The sequence below is a fragment of the Numida meleagris genome, chromosome 3 (assembly GCF_002078875.1).
Source record: "Numida meleagris isolate 19003 breed g44 Domestic line chromosome 3, NumMel1.0, whole genome shotgun sequence".
Classification (NCBI taxonomy): domain Eukaryota; kingdom Metazoa; phylum Chordata; class Aves; order Galliformes; family Numididae; genus Numida; species Numida meleagris.
The window spans coordinates 34,348,774-34,375,380 of NC_034411.1; the positions used below are offsets into that span (position 1 = coordinate 34,348,774).

General features: G+C 39.1%; 1 protein-coding gene across 1 annotated transcript in view; it reads left to right on the forward strand.

The window, feature by feature from the left end:
* SMYD3 (SET and MYND domain containing 3) overlaps positions 1–26,607 on the forward strand; it is a 373,059-nt gene that overhangs the window by 318,847 nt on the left and 27,605 nt on the right. Inside the window, exons 9-10 of the mRNA XM_021390817.1 lie at positions 5,986–6,073; positions 9,486–9,660. Coding sequence (XP_021246492.1) covers positions 5,986–6,073; positions 9,486–9,660 — 263 coding nt within the window. The remainder of the gene's footprint in view (positions 1–5,985; positions 6,074–9,485; positions 9,661–26,607) is intronic.

The window sequence follows — 26,607 nt, forward strand, 5'->3', positions numbered from 1 at the left end:
TTTCCTCCCTTCCTCCCATCCTCTGCCTTTTATGAGTCGATAAGTAGTGAACTTCCATTTATTACTTTTCCCATGGTCCAATCTGTTTTTATTTCAGCTTGTAACTTATGCAGCTTGGGAGGGAATCTTTTGGTCAGAAGCTTTAAGCTTCTGAAATTAGGAGGTTTATAATGGCAGTGCTGTCACAAACAACAAAGCTTGGTCCTGTTGTTCATGAAATGAACAACTTCCATCATAGGCTCTGGGGTCCTGGGTCTGCAAAGAGCCAGTCATCCCACAGGGACCCCAGTGGTGGGGACTTACGAAGTTGAGTGTCCCACAAGGGTTTTTTGAAACAGTATTGAGAAAGGGCGATGAAAAGAACTGGGACAGCCCTTGTGCAATCATGATTAAGTAACCTGGTATCCTAGTATGCTGCTTTTTGAGAAAATAAATACTGCTTGCAGTGCGGTTTAGATTTTTGTCACAAAGAGTGCATATAAAACAGAAAAGATTTCATAATAACACTTGATTTTTGAGTGTCATCAGTACTGGAAAAAAAAATGAGCTGGACTGTGAGAGTCAAGACTAATGAGAAGCTTTCAGCTTTTTTGGTGTCTTTTTTCTTTTCTTATTACAGGAATTTATACATATACACTCTAATGATTGCTCTGACACTACACTTAAACATTAAATCACCATAATCATCAGTTATATATGATGCTTACCAAGTAATGTTAGAGTGTGTCCATAATGACCCTGTTTCTACAGTACCCAGCATTTTCATGAAAGAATTGAAAGTAATTGCAAAATCATCGCCAGTTATATTTGTGGTTGACAAAGACTGAGAGAATAATAAACATTTATGAGGACAGGTAAATCATACAGAGTAACTGGAATTGCTTAGTAAATTAGACCTATTGAAATAAAGTATGCCACCACTGTAAAGGTAGGAAACAAGTCCCACATCTGAAATGGAGTTCTAAAACTATGATTTATTTTACTAAATCTCAGCTATAGAGCATCTGAGCTAGTTTTTGAGAGTAAAATAGAGAAAAAAGGGCATTCTTTGACTGCTATTCATCTGGTGTATGATGGCTGCTCTGAAAGTAATGCTTCCTATTTTATTATGTTGGCACATGATGTCAGAGGTGGATGTTGGTGGTTTGGCAGTAGAGGTTGAACCTTCCCACCAATATTCTGTTACATGTTGCTGCTATGTGACAGATGGCAGCAGAGGGGCAGTCTGACAGAATGGTGTTTGCAGTGGAACTGCATATGAAGCAAAGGTGTGTCACTGAATTCCTCCATGTGGAAAAAATGGCACCCACTGCCATTCATCTACACTTCCTGAACATTTATGGAGCCCAAATAGTGGATGTTAACGCAGTGAGGCCGTGGGTGGTGCATTTTAGCAGTGGTGAACAGCTACAGTGGGTCACCTCTGCTGGTGCAGCTTTTTACGAGCACAGAATGCAGGCTAGCTAATGGTGGTGACAATGTTGAAAAATAGTGTTTTGCAGCTGAGAATTTTCTCTGCCAAATTGTGTTATTGTGCTTTTTGTATCTGTTTTAGTTTCTGTGGAAATAAATAGGGGACATTACTTTCAAAGTGATCTACTTATTGTTGAACTTTGCTTTAGAACAGTACAAGTTGTACCCTGTGAGTCCCTCTCTTTCTCTGTTGAATAGAAAAGCAGTCCAAGTGTCTACATTTGGTCAGATGAGTCTCAGCATGGGTATCTAAACAGAAACGAAAAATGTTGTATTCTGCTCTGTCCAAGAAGGCTAAGGTGGTCCTTGGATCTACAAGCAGGGGATTCTGTGTTGTTTTATTTCCTCTGTAACACAAAATATGTTGATACAGTGTTCTTTGAAATTGCAATTTAAAAATGCGTGCATCTAAAAAAATCACAGAAATGAGTAGAAGTGGGTTGCATTGAGTAAGAGTGGAGTATGATTCTTAAAGGAATGCAATTTTATTTTTGTGTGCAGAATTGTGGATCTGACACTCTGGACTTGCAACTGGAAGAGACTGAGAACTGTTACTCTATTTGCTCCTCTCTAAATTTATACTTTAAAACTTGATTAACTCCAAGGTGTTGCTGGGATAAATTTATCTTAGTCCCATTTCATTTTGTTAGATTAGCTTCTTGAGATGGATGTTGATCTTAATTTTCTCTTTCTTTTAAAAGCATGTCATTGTAATAAATTTCCCACTGTAGTTTTTGATGCCTCGTTTTGAATTGCCAAGGAAACATAGTGTAGCTAAGTTAAACAGTGTTTAGGCAAGGATATTCATGCAACTATCTGAATGTACTTTTTTTTTTTCCATTGATTGTATGCTGGGTGTTGGGAAACTTTCATCTTGATTTGTTTGCCTAAGTGGACTCCTTAAACGTGAATGGTCTGAACAACCGTTAAATATTCCAATTTAGACTATTACTAGCCTCAGTTCTTTTGCCATTCCAGACACCAGAGTCTGTAATCCATGAAGATAAGTGCTATATGAACAGCCAGCATCAATTATGTGAAGTAATGCAGCCTGTCTAGTACTGAACAATGTACTTCACAATTGCAATATGGCATGCAGCCACAACGTGTCTTATTTTACTTTCAGAATTCTGAACAAAATGAATTTGTACATTTTATTTTAGAAATAAGTCTCACCCCCTCATGGCAGTCTTACTGGGAACGCAGCACTGTTTTTATTCTGTGGAGTAGCCTTGGAATGACATATCACAGCCACCCTATTCAGAGCTGTATGACAAAGGACACGAGGCCTTCACTTTTGCCAGATCAACTTTTGGTGAGGACAACCTTGTACAAGTTGAGCAGGATAGCTGAACTGGCATTTGTGCATCTGGCATTTTTTTTCATGGGGCAGGACAGGGGAGCTTTTGAGACGTAAGTCACAGGTGAATCTTGGTCATGACAGTTCACTAGGGCAGGGCACTGGACACTGACTTTCACGTTCACATAGCTCTTAACAAAGTCATTTTCAAGACTGAAAGTGGGTGAAGATTTAGGATTCTATAAAATGCAGCCCATGTGAATCATGTAATGCTTTCCTCTTGACACCGTCTAAAACACTGAGTTAATGTGTTTACTAGAAACATGCTGTCAGTGGTTGCCGCACGATTAAATAGAATTAGAAATAGAAAGTTGTTATTTATGCTTTCAGAGCATAATGTACTAGAGATCTACTTTAAAATGTCATGCCATTATTTAAATGTCTGAGCTTTTCAGAAAGCTTCAGACAAAACCTGAGAAAACCTCGTCTGTTTTTAACCCATTAAGTTGGTTAGAATTGTTCCTCCGGATTCACATTTGTACTTGACACTAACATTTTTAGAAATTAAGCAAATCATAAAGTTGTGGTCAGCACTTTATTGTGAAATGCTCAGATATTTGAGGTATCCATAGCTTTTAAACTGTTAAAATATTAAGTTTCATAAGGTTTCCTTATAAAGATATTTTTAAAGCTTTCACAAAAATGGGGCAGGAACAGCATTACATGCTGCTGCCTCACTGGATTATAATTGTATAGTCATAGATTTTGTGTCCAGAAGAAACCATTGCCGTTTAGCGTGGAGGGCAGAATTGTTCTCAGTGAAAGGCCATTTTGATGTCCTTGCAGCCCTTGCAGCCACTGTGACTTGAACAAGAGTGTTCAGGAGAGGACAGGACTTCTTTGGTGCATGAAAATCTCATGAAGAACAGGCAAGATGTAAAAGGGCCAGCTGACCTGGTCTTTGCTTTTTCTTATGTAAGCCAGTTCCCAAAATGCCTCCTCTTGAAAACAAAGAAAATATCTCTTTGAAATTTGTGTCTTAAATCCTTCTCAGGGCTGGGCTGGGTGCCCAGCTCCTTCCATCCTGATGTTTCTTACAAAAGGGATAAAGACCATGAATCCAGAGAGGGTTTTGAGATTATTTGACTAACAGTCACTCCCTATTCTCTACCTGATATTTTTGAAGCCTGTGATTACTTTTCCCTATGCTCTAGTGTAAAGGTTAGAGGAAACTCCGACCTTGGACTGCTTTGTGTTGTTAATGAAATTCTAGAAGACTAAGCAAAGCAACTGAAAAAGTTGTCAATGAATGTTTTAACTTGATTCATCCATCAGTCCCACAGTGAGCAAATCAAATCCTATTGGTGCTTTGCATCAATCATTGGCCTGTTACTTGTTGCATAGGTTTTTTTCCTTCATTTGCAAATCAGCCTCATTTCCCTTGTTTCTGAGTTTTTAGTTGTAAAGAAATACTGAGAATTGTATTTGGACTTAAATGAATTTTTGCTCTCCACGTAACTCCTTAAACCCTATATTTCACAGACATCATTATTAATATCTAGATTTATTTTTTAAATCCACCTGTGAACAGCACTTGATCTGCAAAGGTGTTTTAGATTCAGATTGCTACGTGTTAGCAGGCTGAGTTCAGAAATGGATATATATTCCCACAAAAACTGGGAGAGGTTATGCTGAAGCTATCAGATCAGTGTAGGTCTCTTGCAAAGCAGGAAGAGAGCTAGTTATGTCCATTAACTGTGCTGACAACATTTCCACAACATGTACTTTTTTCTCCTAATGTTCATCTTATGTTCTTCTGCTGACAAAGTCAGCTACATGCAGAATTATTTCTGTGTGAGCTTTTTGATCAGAGAATTGATTACGTGGGAAGTACACATGTCAAATGCGTTGGGAGTAAGGCTGCCTTCCTTGTAATTTGTGTCCTACAGATACGTGGGGCACCTGATACCAATTCAATTTAATCAACCCAGGAATACACATAGGTCTGGGGTTTTATGGAGTACATTGAAAGACAAAACTGCAAATTGAATGGGAAAATGAGTGCTGATTCTTACTGTAAGTATTTTCTGCTTTGAATTTAAGGTAAATAAGGAGCAGTAGAGCACGAAAGTTAGGCTTTTCTAGACAGATACAAATTGCAAGCTTTTTAATAAGTAGAGGCAGTCCTCTGATAAACAGTGAGCGTCTGTTGGTTGCAGTGTTTGGTTAGATTCTAACATGCATTCCCTATTAATCTCCAGGCCTCCATCCCTGCTGAAGGCTGTTCTTTCAGAACTGTATTTAAAATATTCCTGAATTTACACTTAAAAAAGTCTTTTGAGAGTAGCAGAGCCTTTTGTAAGGAGAGAGAGATAATGAACTGCAGTGTCTCAAAGGTCAGAATTTTAAAGGTATTTAAGTGCTTATAGCAATGGAAATTGAATATCTAGATGCTTTTGGAAATCCCTCAAGATGCTTAGCTGTGTCTGTAGATGCTTTAATAAATTTGTTCCAAGTGGTTTGCCTGAGGTGCAGTTAGTCCCTGCTAGAGAGCTGGAAAGAGAAACTGTTTCCCTTTCTGCTCTAACCATTAATCATTTTTGCCTTCGTTATAGCAAAGTGATAGGAAAATATAACTGTTTATATAATTGGGTGGAATAAGGAAGAAATAACAATGAATTATAAAACAAAACCAAAGTTCAGCTTCTTCTGAGTTATAGACATTTCCTGTAAGCTCATGCTTACAATTGTAGTCTTCCTCTGCTTGTGAAGTCTCAATAAATCAGCATGTGGTTAAACGAAATTATTTGCTAAATGCTTTCTACAGTGTGGTTAAGAGTCTGTGAAGTATTAGGTATTGGGTTTTTGAGAGACATTGATCTTCTCAATGTGTTTTGTAGGAAAAAGTCACGTGCCACTAGTTTTCTTTCCCAAGTGATCATAGCTCTTGTTGTAAACCAAGCATCTGGTCTGAGAATTTAATGTTTCCGTGTCTGCATTCATTTTGATTTATATCTTCTCCTTTGCAAACAAACACTGGGTAAGTATGAACATGAAGTAAAATTAATTTTTGTGTTCTTCCAGGAAAAAAAAGTGATTAAATTATCCAAATTTGCTTTTGTCAGTGTGACTTTTTTGTATTATTTTTCATAATTATTGCAGCCTCTCAGTTTACTGCTTTTCTAATCAAATGCTTTCTTCTGTCTAACCAGGATGCTAAGAAATTGGCAGGTGAAGAGCCTGCCTGGAAGGAAGTCAAAGATGCTGTAAATGAGGTGAGATATCCAAAATCAAAAGATGGTATCCTTTCCGTGACATGCAACAGTCTGTCATTCCCTTGTGAACACAGTCATGAGGACCATTAGTAAAGCAGTTAATCTTTAGAGATTTCTTTCCTCAAAGTTTTTCTTTTATGTTGTTTTAAAAAGAATTTTAATTTACCTGATGTGATTACACGTAAACCACGTAATATTCCCAGTTGTACTGATAATAGAGTCTCTGATTTCTTGGACTGAAACTGCTTCATAACAGGGATAGCAGGTACCTGGGGTGGAGAAGGTATAATTTGGCTCAAACTTAGACTTCTGCCATCACAGTCTTCTTATAAATCTATTTCTAAGTGGAATAAAACTCAAATGGAAATGTTGCTTGTCCCATTATGGTCACAGTGAACAATCCAGGTTCACCATTGTCACATAGCAGTGACAATAACATGGGCATAATCATAGTCAGGGTCACTGCAAAAATTATTGAATCATTATAATAACTTCTAATAATTATATGTAGCAATAAGTGATAAGCAAATAAAATGGAATAATGTTACACTAAGAAACAGGATTGGAGCCTAATGGCCATCATGTAGACATTCAATCCAATTAAAACTCCAGTGAACAGCAGTGACCAAAAAAGATGAGTAAAAGAAAAGTGGAGATTTTGTTCTAGAAGAGTATGTCCATCTTGATTCATTTCTCATCTTCATCTATTCAGAGGAATTTCACTGACCATGAATTTCACTGTATTATAGTAAGGTATCTTGCTGTTTTCTGAAACCTGGGCTGTCTCTGGAGCCAGAGAGAGTGAAATCTTCCAGCACTCTGTTCCCTCAGTGTAAAGAGCAAGCTTTTGCAGTGGTGTTCCAAACTGGAAATGTAATTTGTTTTCTGTAACCATAAATAAATAAATAAATTTCCTCTCTATTCCAGATGTACTCAGTCTCCTAGTAAAAGGGCTGTTGCTAAGGGAAATCCTCATCTCAGTTGCACTCATATAGCTTGTATTCTGGTTTATATTCCTCTGTAGTCACTGACTTGAGATGGGCAATAGCGAGCAAGATCTTCAGCTGTAGTTTAGGGCCCATGTTTTAACTTGGATTTTAAATCATAAATATACAATATGAGGCTGAAATAATTTTGGTACCAATTAACATGGAACCAAAATACTCTGCAATTTAATGTCTTTATATTTAATTGCAGCAGAAATTGCACCTACTGAATTTTGCTAGGATCTTTAATTAAGATTGCTCATTTAGCTGATATTTAGAAATGAATCAAACATGCCATAGTAAAAGATATCAGGACTGGTTGAAAAATTATGCCACTATTGTCTGTTCATTTTCTGTTCTCAGACATGGGAAATTTGAAATATCACCTATTCCATTGCAACACCATGCTGTTCCACTGCTAATTGTTATGCATTAGTGAGCACAATACATGAGGAAGGGGCTTGACATTGATCCACTTGCCAAGAATGAACAGAGTCCTTCTTTGGTGGTTGAGCCACATAGTAATTCCTTCCTAGAAATCTATTTTTTAGCAAATTAAATGAATAGTTTCTACAGTTTAGAAAGATAGTGACTTCCAAAATCTGAGCTACTGTTACAGCGTTGTAAATGCTAAATCTGCAGTTAAGAGAACATGAAACGATGTGTGTGTTTACAAATTGTTTCAGAACCAACATCCAGTTTAAGCACAAAAATCGAGAGAGTGAAGCCAAGCGCAGGGGGATTATTGTGTGCTGCTCACCATCAGCAGAGTTGCTTGAAAGCTGCTTCTTCAGTCTTGGGACTAGATGTAGGATAGCCAGCTTCCCCTTTTGTCCTGTTGCAGCTGGTAGTGGGTTTTCTAGTTTGCAATTCATGTACCTGAAAATTTGTTCCCAACAGGTTTTGTGGTATAACGGTTCTGCTATTAGATGCAAGTGAATGAACAAAGCAACATAATGAGAAATAAAAGCAGAGCAATACTGTGCATCAGCTGAAATGGTAATCTTTCAAAAACGTCAGTGCTTTGCACCTTTTACAAAAATTGTATCAAGTAGAAATAATATCCCTCATTCTTCTGTTTGTCTGTCCTTAATCAATTGTAAAGAATACATTAATGTCTGCCAGAGACATAAAGGTTAAGGTGCAATTTTATAATAACACATTCCTTCCCTTATGGTTCCTTCAATTCAAGGACATGAGAGCAATTCACAAATAATTAGTTTAGCCTTGTAACAACCATGCTATAAATCTGGCTCAGACACATAGTGGTCACATTCTTAAATTTAAGTATGTAAATATTCCCATGTTCAGGAAGGACTAATTACTTCGTCATAGGGTTATCATTGTGCACTTACATCCATTGCTGGATTGGCATGAATAACATTTGCAGTAATGTCAAGAAGATAATTGCTGAACGTCCTTGAGTTGATTGTGTAGAAAGGACTCTGATACAAGCAGTGCTATTACTTCTCTTACTGTAACTCTTGTTTGTTTGTTTAATTTCTTATTGTTCTGTATGGTAACAGTTCTTAGTGCTTAGACTGCTTGCATTCTGGGACTCCCATAAAGTCCCAGGTGACAGTACCCATTTAAAATCTTGGAAGATCAGTGTTCAGTTTAGCTGTGGTCAAAGAGTGAAGAAGCTGGTCCACTGAGAGACTAAACCAGTTTAGATTGTAATAAAAATAAGTGATTTCTGATAAGGCACATCCAACTGATGTGAATGCAATTCCTAGCTTACTTTTCCTCTCTGCCAAACACAAAAATCTTCTTGTAGCATTGGATGTAAAAAATCATCTTCATTGCCAAGATCCCTAAACACGAGCTACACTCAGACATCAGAACTGTGATACTTTTTTTTCCGAAGCCAGAAACATGCAGCAATACATGGAAAAAAAAGCAGTGCTATTTGCAAGTGTTTCAAGGAAGAAAAAAATATTAATTGCAAGAAAGGTTCTAATTTATGAGAATTAGAAAAAAAGTAATCTTGTGCAGCTTGAAAGTATGTGTCATTATTTTAGCACATAGAAAATTAAATTTCTTTTTTTAGTTCTGAAACGTTTTGTGAAGGCGTATTTCCATGGGTTCCTGCTGTTGGTGTAAGATTTGAAGGAGTATCTTAAGTAAATAATAATTCTTCAACAGCTAAAACAAAATTAATTGAATTTTAGTTTGTTACCTATTAAAGTATCTTGTAATTTTGTCTTTTTTTCTTTTACCTCTTATTGCTGAAATTCTGCCCTCTTTACACGTTGTTTTGCTTAGTGCAAACAAAAGCACAGTTACCTAAGCTGCCACTTAGGAGTTCAAGTATGTTTTCAAGAATGGAAACAGTCTGAAATGATGGCAGCTTTTTTATCTTAATGCCCTGTAGCTCCCACTCGTTCTTAACAACATTTAGGACCTGGGTTTTTGCTTTAAGGATATTTCCTTAACTATAGCCAATAACAGAGTGGGAGAAGGTTCTGGCAAGATGCCAGCATCTCTTGAGCAGCCATACCAGTCATCTTCCAGATACAAACATCTATCAGCTGAAACTGCTGGACTGTGCCATGGATGCCTGTATTAACCTTGAAGCCTGGGAACAAGCTTTGTGTTACGGCAGCAGGACACTTGGACCATATGGGTAAGAGCTGCAGTGGGTTCAGCTGTTTCCAGCTATGAGTGTGTGCTGGGGAGTGTCTCATTACAGGGTAAGATGGTGTCTAGATGCTGCTTAGTGGTTTTTACTTCTTGCTGTAAGTCTTGCCTTGCTTTCCAGATAAATAGATGAGGCAGGAGTTCCATTTTGCTTGCACAGTCAAGCTAAGAGTAAATAAAATGATAATAGGAACTATAATAACTGATTATCATCTCCTCACTGTTGCATGCATTTGGATGCTGCCCCACCACTGATCCAAAGCTGACTTTCTGGTTCAGACTGCTTTGTGTAAGGATATCAGTATTTTATGCTGAGCTGTGTTAAGGTTGGGGTCAGTGCTGGCTGTATGTGTATTCTCACTGTGCTCTGAATAGAGAGAAAAAAATGTTTAATCTCCTAAAATGAAGTTTCAGCTCAAAGTGAAAAAGCCTCTCTACAATATTTTGCTAACTGCAAGGGGCCAAGACCTTGTAGGTACTTGATCCCATGCTGTGTGCTGGGGGAGTTTCTGAGTCTGATGGCCTTTCTTCGGTAGGCAGGAATGCTGTAGAAGATCCTATTTCATGTGATAGATCTTGAAATTGATTGAAGCCAGGAGCTGTGATGCAACTTTGGTCATCTAGTGGAGATGGAGCAGGTATTGCCTGCTCTGGTCTGTGTTTGCCCTATTTTAAAAGCTCTATTTTGAAAGTCTTTGGTTCTGGATATCTGGTTTGTTTGTAACTAGATGATACACCTGAGCTGAATGTCTGGATATAGTGCTGCATGCATGAATGTTCCTTCTGGGGAAGGTATTTGTTAGCGCATCCCTTTCTTCACTTAGGTTCTAGTTCATGATGTACCATGTACATCAATATATGCTGCTGTGAATATCAGCTTTTCAGATTTTATAGATTCTGTAATCAAACCAGGCTGCCATCAGCACGCAGTATTTTGCCTGAGGAAATTTCATTTGGCAGCTTGTTTCTGAATAATACTCTGGGCAGGAAACAATGCAGCATTTCAGAGCTTTCACCATAACGTAGTTAGTGAGAAATCTGCATGGGCTGTTCTACGCCAGTACTGCAGAGAAGTGATGTGTTTGCAGTCACTGTTACCTCTCATACAGGTAGGAAAGAGTGCCAACAAGTTCTCATGTTTCTTTGGGGTGAAGTTCACATCACACACGTCCCACTTAGCCTTCTGAACAGGGCTGGTGCATTACTGCAGCAGGGCACGCTTCCTGCCGGCCTTCCCCCTGTGTCAGCTCTGGCTGAACAGAGCAGCCTCCCGTTTCAGTGCTCTCCCTTGGGTTTTGTTTTATAACTCGTTAACTCAGTTCTTCACAACTGAGTGCAGAGGATTTTTTATACAGAGAGCAAAGATTACAGGGACACCAAGAGCGGTTTTACCAGATCATGTAATAAAGCTTTTTGTTTTGCTTACTGAATCATTCTGTAGTTTTCATACTGTTTAATGCAGGAGTTTGGATATGAAGGAAAGGGTTTGACTTTGTTTGTTCAATTAGTATCTCTTAGGAAACGCTGTTTGCACGGGGTACTTGACCTTTTTATTTAACTTAAAGAACTTATCCTTATTCTCCCTTCATCCAGAAGCTTATTTAAGAGTGATTTTCGCTTGTATTTTTTTTTTCACACTTTAAAGTCATCACGATAAGCTCTGACACACCTGAAACAAAATCCTCAGTTTCTCATTACAACAAATTGCACCCTAAGCAGCAGGAGAGCAAATCCTAGGAAATCTTCAGGGATGCATTGAATTTTTCCTGTTGAATCAATCTACTGCTTGGCTGCTCCTGCAGTTCCATTATAGCTATCTATTTTCCTTTCCTCAGCTCTGGAAAACATATTCATGGTGCTCTCCGCAGGGAATCACCTGAGAGTCTAGCAGTCCATATAAATAGGAAATCATCGTTACAACCTTAAAGGCTCAGGAGAATTGGTCAAAAACAATTTTAATTTCTGGTAATGTGTTTATTGTGCATTTTCCATTTCTTTAGCAGCAGGATTAATTTTCAGTACTATGTGATGCGCTGAGTTGTAATGCATGTTTTTGTTTTGCTAGTTGCTGACTTTTTATCAATCAGCCACTTCATGCAACTGGTGGGTAAGCGGACAGCTGAACTGCTTACAGCTGATTTGTCAGAGTGAATACATACCTCTGAGTTTTAGGTAGTGCAATGACATTTGCCTAGGAATTTTGTTTAGGACCTCTCAAATATTTTTACAGCTTCCAGAGGAAGGGAGAGACAGTGGCTCTCGAAATGAAAAGATGCCTCCTCGTGTGCTGAACCATAACTGTCCATTATTGGTTACAAGATACACTTGGCTTAGGTTATTCAGTGAAAGTGTATCTACGCAGCCTTTCTTGTAAATGTCACAGTAATTGCTGTCTGTCAAAGAGCCTCAACAAAAACAGGCATTTGCCTAAGTGAAAGCTGCCCCACATCAGAGTCAGCACTCAGCAGCTTGCAAAAATAGACTTCCTTTCCAAAATCCTCTGAGCACAGAATAACAGAGTATCAGCAAGAGGTGTTGCGCAGGTTTGTCATGTCTCAGCACATTCACACTGTGGGCTGACTGCTGCTCGTGAAGGCTCTGATTCAGAGACACCTACCAGGTCACAGTTCTCTCACCTTACCTCTGGGGAAGGAGGCCGGTGTTTGGCCTCCGATTTCAAAGAAGACGCATATGTTCTGGGCATTTAGCTTGGGGTTTTTGTTGCTTTCCGTTTCCCTTTGCATCGAGTACTCAGTGTTTGCACTGGAAACAGTGGCAGTATGTATCTGTTATAAAACTCTGGTAGATGTCCTCAGCTGTTGCAGTATGAGAAGGGGAGACAGAAGTGGCTAGGTGACACTGTGGCCCTTTTGAGTTTAGGAAGCAGAGTGAATGATTTGAAGTCATGCTGCCTCTCTGGGCAGTCGTGGCAGCAGGTCTGGTGAGACCCCTGCATGCTTCCCCTTCCGTCCTCCCTCTGCAGAGTCAACAGCAATGCAGGGCTTGCGCTGATGTGGCTGTTCTGCTTTGTGGTGGGAGGGAGCTGGGGAGGTGCGAGCACCATATTAGGTATGCATCATTCATCTGCTCTTCTCACTTCTACTGTGCTCCATCCTTTCCAGCGTCATTCTGCAGTATTCCCTTAGCTGACCTTTTTTCAGTGACTGAGGTGTTTCAGGGAACAGGGAAGGCGGTCCTAATCAGCACAAATTCAGATTATTTTGCAAAGGGCCATGACCAGGATATGCTTGCTGCACAGTATTTTGTACTTCTCAGAATGACTCCTATAAGTATGGTAGGTCACGACAGGGCTCGGCATATATTTAAGAACATAGTTGAATTCTCACTGTGTGAATGAAATGTCAGTCAGGAATTTTTGATTTAGAATCCTATTTCAATAGATATGATGGACAGTAGTTTCTAAGTCTACGAACTTCTATCAAAAGGCAGACTAAAAATTAATGGCTGCTACAGTATCTTTTCCATGAATCATGATTTTGTAATTAAAAAAAAAAGCCAAAAATGGCTGCAGAAACTGATATTCTTCAAAGAGGCTCTCAACGTATTTTTAATTATTCAAATGTGGTGTAATAATGCACCTGATTTTCATTGTCTAATTTCCCCTTCTCTTTTTAAAAATTCCTGATCTTACGGGTTTTCTGAAAAATACATCTGACTTTATCCGTGATATATTGTTCATTTACTGAGCTGAAATGACTCCCAAGCACTGGCTAGTTCTGAAGCACCTTTGTTGAATTTACATGTACGGTGAATGTTGGGGTACCTAGAAAAAAACACACACACTCAAATGAACTGCAGTGATAGATAGAACCACTGGGGGATGCTGATGCTTAAGGGTTAAGGTCTGGACTCAGCACCAATTGGCACCTTGGTTATGGGAGGTCCCCTGGGGACTAGTGCATGGCTGGCAGATGTCTGAACCTATAGATGGAAGTCATTCAGTGACCAAAGTTCAGTGTCTTAGTCATAAAAGATCAGTAGTAAACATACCTCTTACCTCTGGGATCACCTGAGAGGGAGACAAAAATGTGAAGGTGGAGAGACAATTCAGAGAAAGAATGAAACAAAGAACAGAAAGAGTAATAGCTAGCCCTGCTCTATTTTGTAGGGTTTTAGAAAGTGGCATTTGTCTCTAAAAATCAGAGAAGTATGTGTGGGAAGAAAAGAGAACAGCAAGACATGGAAAAAATACAGCTTATAGGATCATCTGAATAGATGAGGTAGCCTTTCTTTGTGATGTCAAAAACAACCATGAATTGATTTGTGGCTCATCGATGATTCCATTGTTTTGTCATCTAGAGATAGAAAAAAAGACCAAGTAAACATAAAGAATTTGAGAAAGAAAGGATGAAGTATATTTACAAAAAGAATAGGTAGTGTCTGTGCAAAGGTGCAAGGCTGGGGGCACCACAACCCCTTAAGGAGCTATTGTGAGAAACCAAGTGAAGAGCACCATGCATTTCCTCTCAAGGTAGGGAAATGAACAGAGGGAAGAGAGAGCTTGGTAGTGACAAACTGCTAAAGCTGGAGAGATAGTGAGCAGCACTGGGAGCACCTCTCCTCTTTCCTTCCAGGTTATTGATAGAAGACCACGGATTATGGAGTTTGTGTTTGGTGGGTTATATGAAATTAGTTAGCAGTATTAGCATAAATCAGTGGAAGCCAAACTGTCTTTACAAGCCACCGCAGCTCAAGAAGCAATTGGATATCCTCATGAGAGACCACTGTGAGTTTTCTTTGTAGTCTAAAAAACATGTTCTTCACCTCAGTGACCGTTTCTTAATACTGTTTCTTAAACATCTTCATTGAATCATGTCAGAATGATTAAGGTTGGAAAAGACTTCTAAGATCATCTAGTCTAACCATCATTGCTGAGAAGTTTTCCTAGTGGTGATCAGTCAGTAGCTCTATGTATGCATGCTGGTTCCTTCAAGCTTCAGCTTCTAGATTCAGTTTTAGTTGCTAGTTTCACCTTTCACTTACACAAACATCAAGTGTCTCCTAGTGTAATTCAAGCCTCCCAATGCACAGCACTCTGTATATTGCCATCTTACACAGGTTTCCAAAAACTTAGAGTATATATGAATATTTACATCATTTATATGATCATTGTCCGTGTTCCTATTTTAAACCCTAAAAAAGGAGGTAACACAGGCTTCACAGTAAAATTTCATGTTGCATATTTGTCTTTTTTTAGTGAGAAACTTAAGGTTAGCTTGTGTTCTGGAGAAGTTTGGATATCACCTGTGCATATCTGAAAGGTCAAATGTGCAAATCAAAAGCCATGAAACCTGTAAATTCTAGTTGGTGCCTTTTATTGGCTATATGGGTAGGAAAACAGTATAAATTGATGAGAGTATTGTTTCTTGGTAATTATATGAGGGCTGCTCCTGATGTAATGCCTCCTATTTTATTATATTGGCCCATGACATCAGAGGTGGATGTTGGTAGTATAGTAGTAGAGACTTAATCTTCCCACCAGCATCCCATTACATTTTGATGCTGTGCAACAGATGGCAGCAGAGGGGCACTCTGACAAAATGGCGTCTGACATGGAAGTGCATATAAAGTAAAGGTGTGTCATTGAATTCCTCCACAGGAAAAAAAAAATTGCACACACTGACATTCATCACTTGCTGAACATTTTGGGGATCGAACAGTGGTTGTGAGCACAGTGAGGTGGTGGGTGGTGCATTTCAGCAGTACAGTGATAGTGGGTCACCTCCGCTGGTGCAGATTGTTATGAGTGCCACACGCAGACTCTTGTTCATCACTAGTGAAAATGCATAGCTCATTGCAGCGACTGTGTTGAAAAATGGTATTTTGTAGTTGAGAATTTGCTCTTTCAATTAGTGTTATTATCCTCTTTGTATCAATTTTAGTTTCTGAGGAAATAAATAGGAGACTTTACTTTGGAGTGATCTACATGATTCCTCCAAATGATGCCTTTTTTTTTTTTTTTTTTTTCCCAGCAATATTAGCACAATTTCTGGCTTTTTTGTACCTGTTTTACAGATAAATAGGGAGCATGCTTGTTCCTAGTCCAACTTCTTTAGGGATCCCTTAAGAGACTTCAGCCACCCATTCCTACCCTTTTTTCCTCCCAACTTCCTCCCCATCAGAGCCTTCCTCCCCTCCAATCCCAACAGCCTTCTCCAAAAATGAAAGAAATGTTTTATGTCTGAGGTCTTGGTGCCTAAGCTATCTATGTCTCAATCAACTCATTTCCTGCGTAGGAAATGGATTTTCTGGTTTGCTGCTTGCTTTATATGTATGTCTTGTACAGCACCACAACCTTTGATGCTTTGATTCTTTTCTAGCTGTCTTGTATCCTTCTATTACAAGCATTTGTTTTCCACGAAGTGAAACTAAGGTACATAAACTTCACTAATGTCTGTAAACACAAGGTCCAGTTAGTGCTCCACTGCCTACCTTTCTCCATTTTCACATATGTGCATGACATAACATTTCTTTACTATTCTCTCCAGTCATATCATCTATTTTTCCAGATATAATTTAGATATTTTTAGGCTGTCTAGTATACTGTATCATACATAAGAAGTACAGCAACATTCCTGTTAATTCATAGAATCATAGAATCATTAAGGTTGGAAAGACTACTAAGATCATCTAGCCCAACCATCAACCCATCACACTGGTAGTACTTTGCTCAGGATACAGAATATTTCTGATCAGGTAGCCTGACTAAGACCATTTCTTAAACAGCTTCATTGCTGCAAGATTTTCCTAACAGTGCTCAGCCAATAGCTCTATTACACATACTGATTCTTTCAAACATCAGTTTAAGATTCTTGTTTCACCTTTCATTTGCACCAAGAGCTATGTGAACCTGTGTGTTACTAGTAGTGATCTCCTGCTGATGTTAGTGAACAGAATCACAGAGATTTTCAGTTTCATTTTTCTCTTACTCAAGTGTTTATTTCTTCATCTCCTACCTGGCATTTCCAAGGTGTTTTGAGACATTTCTTGAAAGAACTGTGTTCTTTTTCAGTGACAACTTCATTTGTAGAGATTTTCTTTTGGCTCTTCTGGATCTCTTTCAGATTAAGATATTAGATCATTTAGGGCTTTATGCTCTATCTAGAATAAAGATTTCAGTCCTAATTGGTCTGCCTACCAGAACTGAAAGACTGTTTCTATAGCCCTTAAATGGGAATGCTTTATATCTTTCTCTTGAAATCAGAAGATCCCTTTTTTTTTCCATACTTGCAATATAATTTATGCAGTCCTTCCTTGAGCTCTTTTCCTCAGTCTGCTTGCTGTTACACAAGTAAAGCACACAAGTGACAAACGTAAATGTGAATATTAGACATTGTGGAAGTACTGAGCAGGTACAAATCTCTACTAACCTACAAATGCATGAGCAGGTGTTACAAAGAACCTGATTGCTGTAAGAAAAATGCAGCTTAGTTTTTCACCTGGAACAATTTGGAGAAGGCTGTTTGGGAATTCACAGAGTCTGTGTGAACTTTGGCAAGAGGAAAAGGGGAAGCTGATGGCATACAGGTTCTAAACAAAGGTTTGGTTAGAACCTGAGCTGAAGTAGGATTGGGAAGTGATGTCAAGGGAATAATTAACAGGTAAAAATGGATACACGTGGGGCATGTGCAATTTTGAATTGCTTTGACAGTAGCTGAGTGTTATTTTGAAACTAGTGGTGAAAAGTGAAAAGAAAGGTAAACTTACAATACTATCTTTGATGAAGAAGTCAAAAGAGAAAGGGCATGCAGAAAAGAGCAGTCAAGAAGTTATAAGGAACAACGCATTCTCTAGGGAGAAAATTAGGAAGAGTCGATGACTAATCTCCTTTTCTGCACATCTAAAACCTGGATTATGCAAATCAGAGTGAAAGAGATGACAGTTATGTGATGTGACCTTATGGTCACCTGCAAAACTCTTCTGTATGTATTCCCTTGATTGCCACCAAATCTGCTGCTTCCTTCCTTTCCTCTTCATCTTTTGTACAGAAGAGTGTATCTGCTTTTGGCTAGAAGCCCCCAACACTCCTGGTATCTAACCCTGAGATGTCTGCTGAGCACTAAATAATCAATTCCCATGGTTAAACAGGTGATTTGGTGCATCAGTTCTCCCAGCTTTCTCTTTCCAGCCTCCTCTGGCAGGTGCCCTACTCTTCCCTTGAGTATCCTGGAAGCTGTTTTCTCAGATTCAGTTTGTTGTTTCATCATCACGCAAGACACTGAAGCGTAAACCACCTTCAATGGTGTGACTTCAAAAATGAACGTAAGACATAAGAAACAGAAAGCAAATGAGTATTGGTAGAGAACTAAGACAGTAACTTATTATAACTGTTGGAAGGATAACAACAGACTGCTAAGAAAAAAGACTTCACAAAATAGAAATAAGGTTGCCCAGAGGAACATCTAAGCTGGCAAAAGTGAGAGCAAGGTAAATATATTAGAGAGCAAGTAATCACCTTGAAAAACTATGCAAGTCTACTAGTGAAAAGTTAAAAAATATTTTATGAACAGAGGCCATCTTGGAGGAAAACCGAGGAATGCTCTGTATGCTTGACCAGTAAAGGGAGAAAGGGAAGAATATAGGCAACCAAAGGATAATTACAAGAAGCACATAAATATCAAAATTAGAGAGGAAAACCCTTCCTTTTAACATCTTCCATAATCACATAAGGTAACAGAGAGGGCAAAGAAAATGGATATTGCCATGTTTGCTGATACTTTCCTTAAGAGGAGAATCAGCTTTCTTTAGCAGTGCCATATGCTCTTGGATCGTATTGTTGATGGACTGCCAGAAATGAAGATAGAGTTCTGGAATCAAAGTGTGTTCATTACAACCACATCATGAATATATTTCCATATTAATTCAGGTGTGTTGAATAATGTGCACCAAGGATTTAATGTGCTGGTCAGCATTTCAAAAGTCTTTAAAACAAAGAAAAGTGACAGCCAACAAGTGGAAGCATTCTAAACCAGTCTTTCTACTTGATTAATTGTTGATAAACTAGAAAAGAGGAAAAGAAAGGAAAATATTTTCATATGGCAGTGTTTTTGGAAGACTCTGAAAAACTGCATTAGATCCTACACTGCTACAAAACAAAAGACTCGGTATATACAGTCATAAATAGGGAGAACATTTAGGAGATTATTTTTATTGTCATATAGGGAATTTGTAAGATTTACCATAGCATTTTCTGGGAAACTTTAGACAGTGACACAAAATACACATTTTAAAAATGTTTATGTAGATATGACTGGAGATCTTGCTTGGAAAGAAGGGAAAATTGCTGTATGTTGTACTGTCTGAGGTGTTCTGAAACACAGACACCGTGTCTGATGGAACACAGCATAACTTCTCAAATCTTTCAAAATTCACACAAGATATGATAGAGTGATGTGCTACTAGTTAGTTATTTGCTCTCATGACAATAGCTAGAGATAACTTATCTTAGAAATTTGTCTCAGTACTGTGCCAGAGTAAGCCTCTTTATTTTTCAAGATATTTCAAAACGCTTAACCAAGTTGGGTAATATTACCTCTACCAATTCAGCATCTCAAAATTTTGAGATGAAAAGCAGGTTTACATGCTTGCAGTGAGATAAGATCCTGAATGCGTAGTCAAGCTTTATCTGTTGCTACCCATCTGAGTCAGTTCATCTCTGTATTGTCTTGCTGGTATGTGAGTTTCAGTGCACATGAGCTCTACCAATTCTTAATATTTATCAAGAGATGCTATCAAATTGTGCAAGGTTGCTTATTCCAGTGGAGCGAATGGGTATGTGTGTGTTGGAAAAAAAAAAAAAAAAGATATTTTTCCAAAAATAAAGCATCAACGTTAAACTGTGAAACAAATGAAAATATATTGATTTTCAGTAAAAAAATAGTTTATTTTTCTAAGTACTCAGTGCTTTCACCTCACTGTGCTCTGAGAACAGCATTGTCCCAGGGTCAATGTGTCTTTTGATACCTTGAAGAGTACATGAAAGTACAGTGGTTATACACCTGTGCTCGGTTAAACTGTGCCCATCCATGAGAAACCAACTCTACATATTTCAGTGGAGCGTGACTCTTTCCTTCCTGTTTGCAGTGACAAGGACTGTCACTGTGCCTGAACATTTTGAAAACACGAGGGATAGAGTATGTAATGCATCTAGTGATGCTAATGAGGAACCACAGCAAGTTGTGCTCAGACCCTGCTAAATTAAATGATGAAACTGTGACATCAAATTTGCTGATAAACAAAAACGACAAAGATCCATAGAAATCCATGTTGGTTTGCAGACCCTGATTTAGCAGATCTCAGCAATATACAGCTCAGTGGCATAAGGCCTTTGCTATGGGTAGTAATGGTGTGTTGTACATCACAGGGCAGGGCTTTGTCTAGTAAGAGAATCAAGCACTACTTTTTCTTCTGTTCCAGCTATTTCATAAGTCAGAACTGGTCTAATATTTGACAGATTTCAAACAGATTAAAAACCATCTGAATGAGGAAGAAAATTTACTCACAGTTTTTCTGATACTCATTGTGAATCTTTCCCTTCCTTTTTTCCCCCCTACATTTAACATAAAACGTGGTCAGGTTCTTGGCTGTTCTGAACTCATCAAACTTGTTTTACATCAGGTAAGGATGTAAAGGGTTTTCCATGAAATTCTGCCTTTCTCCCAAGCTCAGGTACAGGTACTCAGGATGTATATTCATGTTTGCATGGTTTTGTTTTTTTTTTTAGTTTTTCAGTTTTTCTTACTGTTGCTGCTACCTAGCTAGGTAAATTCACAATTAACAGGATTACTGATGACTTCAGCAAGATTAGTTGTATTTTACTAAAGTTTTGTTGCTGTTGCTTTTTATATCTGTTTTCACAGTCATTTTTATCAAAAACTCTTTGTAATGGCTTACTTCAAACAAACGTATGCATATTTAAGCTAAATAGTGTGCATTCTAGTAAAAAGCAAAGGCCTTTGGCAACTTCTGAACGTGTCTCAGGTGGCTCATCCCTAGCTGCCAGGGCTACCTTTTTGCAAATTTCTGCTTGGTTTTGTTTAACTGAGGTTTATAGAAGTGATCTGATTTCCAGGGCCTTTGGCAGTGCTTCAGAGGAATACCTTAGACTGTTTCTGAAACAAAGTTAGCGCATTGTATTTAATACAATAACAGTACCCCAACTTGTGATTAAGTGCTTAGTGAGTTCCACTTCCTTATAAGAACATGTGTAAGAACCGAAGAATGTATGCCACAAGTGAACTAAGCATTAATCTGTCAGCGGCTTAAGTGTGTTTGGGATAGTGCAATGGAAATATGCAGTATAGTGACACAGTGTTGTTCTCTGGGAAGCATTTAAGAGCAGATGGAACCTGTAAAACAGACTGATTCATGAAAGTGTACAGCTTCTATCAGATTTGTTGGATGCTTCCTTGATTTAACCTAAACAAACACAGTCCCCATATGCTTGCGTTATCAGTAAGATGCCAGTAGCTGCAGGTGGGGGATCCAATATTAATGGGTGCACAGAACTTTGTGACGGAGGGGCTTTTACCAAAAAGGCATTTTCATTTCCTAGAATAATGAGATGGGAAAACAGTACAGTATCTTTGTGGAAATATCCAGATTAACTGAAAAAAAAAAGGTTAAGGGTTCTACAGTAACTTAAAGGAATAGGATGCTAGGGTCTCATTCTAACTCAGTGGAAATTAACTCCATAGCAGGCATCTCTTAAAATTCTAGCCTTCATTACCATCTCTAACAATGAGGTAGGACTGTACAAAAATGACCAGACAAGTCTTCAACATTTAATAGGAAAAGGTTAAGCATCCTACCAATCTGTTGAAGCACACTAAAATTCTGGAGACAATGGATATAGCTGCAAGTATATATGTATGTAAGACATAACATTTGTGTCCCCAGAGGAGACTTTCAGAGCAACATCTCTCACTAATCTGAAGAAATAGTGAGCACTATATCAAGATCAGGGAAGACCCCTATATTTGTGCAAAGCACCACTGAAGTCACCACTTTATGGATTTTGAGTTACACGCCATTGTGGCTGTCACAGTGTTTCAGTTTTGGTGTTCCAAAATCTGCACCAAGTTGAACCTTGGGATGGAATTTGCAGAAAACCTGCACTGACCTTTTGTCATGGTTTTGTGATTTTCGGTTATTGGTACTCCACATCATAACATCATGTAGTGAATGTACCTGGTTCTCAGAAGAGAAGGACTACTACATTCCCCACAGTACTTTGCTCCTCTGTTACCATTTTCCAGCCGGAGGGAAAAGATAAAAGCTCGCAGTATAAAAACTTGCAGATCACGAGACCTCGTCCCTTTTTCCGCCGTCTCTCATCTTGGCAGCACCTCACTCTCCAGCCGTCTTATCGTCGGTAGTAGAGTAAGGCCTACCTTGATTTTGGGACATTCTCTCTCTCTGTATTGGATTTATCAGCTTAAATCATAATTATATTGTATTATAGTGTGTTGTTTTGCATTCCGATATCTTATTTAGTAAATTAGTTTGTTTCTCTGTAGTAGGCATGTTACTGAGTACTCGGGCTGTAACGCTGAAGGTCCTTCCTTATATGCTTGCTATTGGTTCACCTACTTTACTTGAACCCGTGACGTAAGAAGGAGAGGCTGTCCTTCTTTGTTTTCATAACAAGGTGTACAACAACTCCGTGTATGGCCTTTCGGAAGAGAGTGGCCAGAGCGGGATATTCAATATGATTGGCCAGGGGCCTGCGTGAGCTTCTGGAACAGTCTAGTAAAAGATAAGATATACTATATAGTTTTGTAGCTTTTAACAATAAACGCCATTTTGCCGCTCATCATATTGATGTGTAAATGCGACGAGGTGACCGGGGACAGAAAGTCGTCCTTGCGGGCAGGGTGACAAGTTACGAACGGAATATCATATGTGGTGGTCTTCACTACTTCAGATTGTTGTCGCTGTTCTTTGCTCTCAGGGCCATCTCCTTACCCTTTTTTCCCTTTTCCCGGGGCGTGGGCCCGTGGGTCTCCCGTCCCCTTCGTCACAGAACCGGGCCGAACGCCCGTAAACCGTTGACACCTTTATCCCTCTATTTTATACTGAATGGAATCAACTTAATAACTGAATCAAAAGAAAGGCTAGACTTTCAAGTTTTTAATCTTGTTTGTTTGATTGAAAGCTATCAAAGCAATATGTTTCCAGAATAACTGAACAAGAAAAGATAAAAGCTCGCAGTATAAAAACTTGCAGATCACGAGACCTCATCCCTTTTCCGCCTGTCTCTCGTCTTGGCAGCACCTCGCTCTCCAGCCGTCTTATCGTCGGTAGTAGAGTAAGGCCTACCTTGATTTTGGGACATTCTCTCTCTCTGTATTGGATTTATCAGCTTAAATTGTAATTATATTGTATTATAGTGTGTTGTTTTGCATTCCGATATTTTATTTAGTAAATTAGTTTGTTTCTCCTCAGATTGTTGCCGCTGTTCTTTGCTCTCAGGGCCATCTCCTTACCCTTTTTTCCCTTTTCCCGGGGCGTGGACCCGTGGATCCCCCGTCCCCTTCGTCACAGAACCGGGCCGAACACCCGTAAACCGTTGACAGGTAAAAATAAGGGGGAAATTTTAGAAGCAAGGAAAATCTCGAATCCTGTCTTCAGATATTTTTTTTTTATGTAACTTGAACGTAAGTGAGAAAAAGAGTCATTGTATACACAGGAGTCCTTACTACACTTTTTGGACAGAGTTGAGAGAATTTGTCAAGTCTGTATTCCTTTATATGTCAAAATAAACGCACTCTTTGGTTTATGTGTTCGGAAAAAATCAAAGCCATGAGGAAGAATCCTTGGCACTAGTGTAGTCATTGATACAATTCTCTTAGCTTCATTTTGATGAACAGTTTGATCTGTTGGGTTGGTCTTAGATCAGTCAACTGGACAGCTTGTGGCTGAGTCATATGGAAGTGCCCCCAGTATCTTCAGAACTGTCAAGCCTCATAAAGTAGATAGAAAACTTGTTCATCCAACCTCCCCTTCATACTCCCTATCCCTGGTGCAGTGGGTATTACTTACCTCCAACTCCATGGTTGTCACAACTAACAGTGAGAATCCTGGGAAAAGTTAACTGGAAGAATTTGTTGCCAGATGATACCCTATACAGCAGTAATGCAGTGATCAGTCCTCCTCTCTCATATGCCTGAAAGCACAGTCACACACTCATACCCACATCATCCAATGCATGATTCTGGTGTCTATGGATTCTGTAGCATTTCTCTGATTTATTTTATTTTATTTTTTTATTATGGCTAAGGATACTTTCATAAATTTGAGACCTGATTCTCTTTCATGTACATAATTTTTAAATTAGCAAACTTCTCTGGAAGTGAGATAGTTGTGGATATGGCTTTTGTTCACTGTAAAGGTTTTTGTTATGATATGTTGTCAGATGTTTCTAATTCTGCCTGAGTTCAGTGAAGCATCATATGCTTTTTAATTTTAGTGTGCCTGTGTTTTGCAATTTTACTTTGTTCTTAGTAGTTGAAAAGAACCGCTTTTCACAGTTTTATGGAGATTACAAATTATTTTATCACATAACCCAGGCAAAGCTAGGATTTAGAACACAAAGAGAAGATTTCATTGAGGCATCAGTAGAATGTTCTTCACTGTATTACACACTCTGTTCTGTTAAGTAAAAGGGTTTTTGATAATACGAAGAAAAATGTGTTAACAAATCTTTTTAATTTATCTCTTTAAATTAGTAACAGTGAAGAAAATACTAAGGGAGAGGTCAGGGAAATAAAAAGGAAACTTACAATAAACAATTTTGAAACTGCCTGACTGTATTAAAGAGCATGTTGTGCAGTATAGGAGTTCATGCTAGGTTTTGGACTTTATCCAAATGGCTGTCCTTAATAAAGTGATCTGTATGTACTTGAGTAACGTTTTTCAGAAACTTTTTTACAGGGAGATTATGTGGGGCCAAAACCATCATAAGATTGTGTGTAAAATTTGGTGAAGATTGGTTCTTGCATGACTGTTGCCTTCTTTACTGTTTCCCAGCTTTTAGCTTTCACTGACTTCAGTGCAGTGACTCTTGTTTTCAGAGTATTTTAAAAGAGAAGCTGAAGATATGCTGGAGGATAAGAGAGACTAGAGTTAATGATAGCATCTAACATGTGATAGAAGAGTGAAGTGAGTGTACAGTCTAAGTATAGATCTAAATAGTGAAAATAAATCCTACCTCTGGCTGACACTAGGCACTGGATTTGGTAATGAAAGTGTTGGGGATAGCTCATCACGGTCTGAAGAAGCAAGACCTGATTTATGTACTACTTTGCTTTTAATGGCTGCCACCGTTGTTCCTTCTCTAGTGTGAAAATATCACTAATTTTGTACATGATCTGTCTTCTGTATCGCTGTACGTTGCCCTGTTTCATTCCTGACAACACTTCATGCATGCCCTTTGGCCAAGCTACCTCTGACCTTCAACTTTCCACTGATATAAATCATACCATGACCACAGTCACACGATACCTGTATAAGATGTACCTAGTCCTTTAAGTGTCTAATAAGAATAATACCTTATTTCAGAAAAAATATTATTATATAGATATACTTTACAGAATGTTGTCTGGTTTATTCTCCTCTTGAAGACAGCTTGCTAACAACTGTCTCTCAGGAGATCTGTTTTTCTTCTTTACATTTAAATGTTTGCCTTTTGTAAGCCACAGATGTCCCTGAAGTGCTATCCATAAATGTACAAGCATACGGAAAAGTTGGCTTCAAACATATGCAGTGCACATATTGGAAACGTGCTGTCTGCGGACTCTTCACAGGATATCAGAGCCCAGTGCTTAGGGTAGCCCAGTACATTCCTTGTAGCCTCTCACTGCTACACATAGCAGTCTTTCGTACTAGCTCTGAGCAATACCAGGACAACTTCTGCCCATAGAAGCTTAGGACTGTGGCCTGCTAGCTCTAAAGGAAAAAATATCACCAACATCCTCTAAAAATTCAGATGTGCAGACTTAAACTCTGAGCAAATTCATAGAATCATAGAATGGCCTGGGTTGAAAAGGACCTCAAAGATGATGAAGTCTCAACCCCCCTGCTAAGTGCAGGGCCGCCAACCACTAGACCAGGCTGCCCAGAGCCATGTCCAGCCTGGCCTTGAACGCCTCCAGGGATGGGGCATCCACAACCTCCCTGGGCAACCTGTTCCAGTGCGTCACCACCCTCTGTGTGAAAAACTTCCTCCTAATATCTAACCTAAATCTCCCGTCTCAACTTAAAACCATTCCCCCTTGTCCTATCGCTATCCACCCTCACAAACAATCGATCCCCCTCCTGTTTATATGCTCCCTTCAAGTATTGGAAGGCCACAATGAGGTCTCCCCGGAGCCTTCTCTTCTCTAAACTAAACAAGCCCAGTTCCCTCAACCTTTCTTCATAGGAGAGGTGCTCCAGCCCTCTGATCATCTTGGTCGCCCTCCTCTGAACTCTTTCCAAGAGCTCCACATCGTTCTTGTGCTGGGGGCCCCAGGCCTGGACGCAGTACTCCAGATGGGGCCTCACAAGAGCCGAGTAGAGGGGGACCACCACCTCCCTCTCCCTGCTGACCACTCCTCTTTTAATGCAGCCCAGAACATAGTTGGCCTTCTGGGCTGCCAGCGCGCACTGCTGGCTCATGTCCAGCTTCTCATCCACCAGGACCCCCAAGTCCCTCTCCGCAGGGCTGCTTTCAAGTACTTCTTCCCCCAGATTCCTACAGAAAATGAGCTTTATTCTACTTTAATGCACGTTAACACTGCTCTAGCATAACTCCAGTGACTTGTTATGAGTTCATCATTTGTACATTCATGGCTCTAAAGAGCTCTAGACACAAAGGTTATGCTAGTGTGTTTGTGGGCATGCTGGCACTAAACAAGCAAGTCTTTCCCTG